This window comes from Pteropus medius, unplaced genomic scaffold (assembly GCF_902729225.1).
Source record: "Pteropus medius unplaced genomic scaffold, Ma_sr-lr_union100, whole genome shotgun sequence".
Taxonomy (NCBI): domain Eukaryota; kingdom Metazoa; phylum Chordata; class Mammalia; order Chiroptera; family Pteropodidae; genus Pteropus; species Pteropus medius.
In genome coordinates, this window is record NW_024352784.1 from 5127723 (window position 1) to 5131693 (window position 3971).

General features: G+C 60.8%; 1 protein-coding gene across 1 annotated transcript; it reads left to right on the plus strand.

Moving 5' to 3' along the window:
- The first annotated feature begins 120 nt into the window (after window positions 1–120).
- TPBGL (trophoblast glycoprotein like) lies at window positions 121–2092 on the plus strand. The gene has a single exon (XM_039847820.1). The coding sequence runs from the start codon at window positions 416–418 to the stop codon at window positions 1583–1585; it is 1170 nt and encodes a 389-aa protein (XP_039703754.1). The 5' UTR covers window positions 121–415; the 3' UTR covers window positions 1586–2092.
- The last annotated feature ends 1879 nt before the right edge of the window (window positions 2093–3971 follow it).

Genomic DNA, 3971 nt, shown 5'->3' on the forward strand with positions numbered 1-3971 from the left:
GAGAAAACGCAGCAGCCGAGAGCCCAGATTCTCGGGAGCCTCCCACCCCGCCTCTCGGCGAGGAGGGCTCAGAGACTCAGTTGGGGGCGGAGGAGGAGGCCGGGAGGCGGGGAGGGGGGAGGCAAACCCTGCCCACTCGGCTCCGAGCCCGGGACGGCCGCGGAAGTCGGAGGCCAGTGCGCAGGGCGAGTAGGGCACCGGGGGCGGGGGGCTCCGCTCCCCGCCTGACCCCTTTCGCCCCAGCCAGGAAAGTGAAGCCTCCACGGACTTTAGAGCCCGCAGACGGACCGACCGCGACTGCCAGCCTCTCGGGGTCAAGGACTTGCCCCACCAGCCCCCTCTCCCCTGCCCCCCAGGCGCTCCGAACTCACTGGTGAGCGCAGCAGCCCGGGCGCTGAATGCGGGGGCAGCCACGATGGCCCCGCGCGCGGGACAGCTGGAGCCAAGGGGGCCACTGCTACCGGGGCTGCTGCTCGTGGCGGCGGTGCTGAGCCAGCCCGCCGCTCCCTGTCCCTTCCAGTGTTACTGCTTCGGCGGCCCCAAGCTGCTATTGCGCTGCGCGTCGGGCGCCGAGCTCCGGCAGCCGCCGCGGGACGTGCCTCCTGACGCGCGCAACCTCACCATCGTGGGCGCCAACCTGACGGTGCTGCGCGCGTCCGCCTTCGCCGGCGGGGACGCGGACGGGGAGCAGGCGGCGGCGGGTGGCGTGCGCCTGCCGCTCCTGACCGCGCTGCGCCTCACGCACAACAACATCGAGGTGGTGGAGGACGGCGCCTTCGACGGGCTGCCCAGCCTCGCGGCGCTCGACCTGAGCCACAACCCGCTGCGCGCCCTGGGCGGCGGCGCCTTCCGCGGGCTGCCGGAGCTGCGCTCTCTGCAGCTCAACCACGCGCTTGCGCGGGGAGGTCCCGCGCTGCTGGCCGCACTGGACGCCGCGCTCGACCCACTTGACGAGCTGCGCTTCCTGGGCCTGGCAGGCAACCGGCTGAGCCGCCTGCCGCTTGCCGCGCTGCGTCGGCCGCGCCTCGAGCAGCTGGACGCGCGCCTCAACGCGCTGGCCGGCCTGGGCCCCGACGAGCTGCGCGCACTCGAGCGCGATGGCGGCCTGCCCGCGCCGCGCCTGCTGCTCTCCGACAACCCCCTGCGCTGCGGCTGCGCCGCACGCCCCCTGCTGGCGTGGCTGCGCAACGCCACAGAGCGCGTCCCCGACGCGCGGCGCCTGAGATGCGGCGCTCCGCGGGCGCTGCACGACCTGCCTTTCCTGGACTTGGACGAGGCGCGGCTGCGCTGCGCAGACCGCGACGCCGACGGTCGCGGGGAAGAAGTGGAACTCGCCGGCCCGGAGCTGGAAGCCTCTTATGTCTTCTTCGGGCTGGTGCTGGCGCTCATCGGCCTCATCTTCCTAATGGTGCTCTACCTAAACCGCCGCGGGATCCAGCGCTGGATGCGCAACTTGCGCGAGGCTTGCCGGGACCAGATGGAGGGCTACCACTACCGCTACGAGCAGGACGCCGACCCACGCCGCGTGCCCGCCGCGGCAGCTCCTTCCGGCTCCCGCGCCACTTCCCCGAGCTCGGGCCTCTGAGCTTCGCTTGTTAGGGGTTGAGGGTGCCCCTGCCAGCTTATGACCTTACTAGAGCTGTCTGGCCTGGAGCCGTGGATATGAGACACCCGCAAGCTTGGGGCTTTTGAGACGTGCCCCTGATCGGCCCGAGACCTTTGGATTATGTCATCGCCACCCACACACCCGGAGGCCCCAAGCTGTATCCCTTTCTTCTCAGCTGCTGAAAGCTCTCACTATCAAACTCTTCTGATTCCAGAAACCCTACCCACCCATCCCAGGCTTTGACACATCCCTCTGGAACCACCAAAAGGCCCCTCCCCCTTTCAAGGCTCACCCAGAGACCCTGTCTAAAATCCGAAAGCCTTGAGATTGCCTCCATCACCCTGTGCTTTGAGCCCTGACTTCCCAGAGGGAAACATCACCCCAGACTTCATGGACCCCCATTTCCAGCTTGGAGCCCTCAGCTCCCTTCCTAGAACTTGGGCCCTTATGTCCCATTCTGGTTTCAGAAGCAGAGCACTACTATGAGGTTTCTGTGAACTTTGATTCTTTTTTCTCGTCCCAGAGCTCTGATCCCTGCATCCTGCATAGAGACACACGTCCAGGGGGCTCTGAGGGTTGGACACCCTCCCCCAATCTGAGGATATATTTCATACCACCCACTACGCCAGCTCTGGCTCAGGCCCCTCCCTTTCTTGACGAAGGCTTGGGGCTCAGCTCCATGGATTTCTCCCATCCCAGGGACAGGCACACCCCATTATAGCCTTAGTGCAGAGCCAATCCTCAGCGTTTCCCGCTGGGACTCTGATCCCAATCTCAAACTCTTGTCCCCAATCTCAAACTCTCAGCTCTTTACCCGACCTGAGTTTCATTCCCCTGCCCAAGTGTTAAGCTTTGACTCCTCCTACACCCATAACTTGCACTCACTACCCACATCCTCCACTCGTTGGGTCAGAGTCCAGTGAGGAATCCATCCCCGGGATGTGCCCACCCCTTTTAACTCTTAGGATGAGCTCTCCAGCCCTTCAAGACAGGTGCAGGTGCCACACATCCCCAACCATACTGGCAGGTCCCCATGGGGAAGGGAGAGTCGTGAAGTCAGCCCTCAGAACCAGGGTCACCTGTCCATCATGGCTCCAAAGAGGGGTAAGGGAGGGGACTCAGGGCTGGGAGCTGCCGCCCACGTGCTTTTTCCCATCCATGTGACTTTCTCCCCTAAAGATTCCTTGCTGCCTGCTCCCCTCCCCCGTATGCCTTCTGGAAGAGGAAGGGGGTCTAAGCCTCCTGTCTCAGGCACAAGCCCTCCTATTCAGGGTCAGCCTCAGTGCCCTGCCTTCTGCATGATCCCAAAGCACAATTGGTGAGTGGGGAGGGGGCCTCCTCTCCCTGACTCCCACCCCCTTGGTCAGGCAGAATGGCTGGCCTGTGCTGCCTCTGCACACAGGAAGTCACCCTCCTTCAACATACTGGCTTGAGGCCTGCCTTCCTACCCCTACCCAAGACATCTGGAAGTCCCTTGGGCAGTTTTCTATAAAGTCTACAATAATCTCCGATACTCTACTCTTGAGTGTTACCATGTCATTCCTGCTGACTTTGGGGCATTGAGGAGGGGTGGTGGTGGAAGGGGACATTTCAGAGGGCATTTTGGACTGCCCTGTGGTAAGGCAGGGACTCTTGGTGTCTTCTCCCAGACTGTGGTTAAAGAAATGGGCTTTGACTGCACGTAGTAGGATTGCAGCTAGACACATAGACATTGCTCTCCAAACCAGTCTGCTTTTTATCCTCTGAGATATGGTTATCTACAGACAGGGTGGGACCGTCCACTTCTTATGCATCCTCTTACCCTTCCATTCCTCCTTGTGGTGATGGGGATGAGCGTTGTGGGGGAGATCCAGTTGGACTGACAAATGCTAGCATCAGACAAGTCTGCCAGGGAAGAAATCCAGCCACAGAAAATCGAGGCAGTTAATTCAGAAAGGAAAGAGAAGGGATCATTATTTGCTGCTTTGACATCATCCCCTCTGATGAATTATCTGATATTCCCTTGTGTCATTTCTTACCCCATGCTCTCCTGGCCAGAGGGGTAAGAACTGTCTCTTTGGGATATGAGAGGCTGAGAGGAGAAGCAGCCTAGAGGTAACGGTGTGGATAAAATGTCCACTTGAGATATGTGGAACAAGGATGCAGGTGGGTTTGGGCCAGTAGGGCCAGGGTAAGAGGCTTATCTCCTGCCTTAACCCATGCTGGGTTATTTTGCATTCAAGTTCTCAGAGCTCTAGAATCACATGGCAGAAGTCCAGAATTATGGCATTTTAGAATCTTAGTACTACATAACCCTAGAACTTGGGTTTCCTAAACACTGAAAAGGACCTCAGATGTAATGTGAGAACCATGTCCTAAGCCACCT

Bases quoted from the DNA above. Each gene is read 5' to 3' on its own strand.
- TPBGL (XM_039847820.1), top strand. From the start codon at position 416: ATGGCCCCGCGCGCGGGACAGCTGGAGCCAAGGGGGCCACTGCTACCG.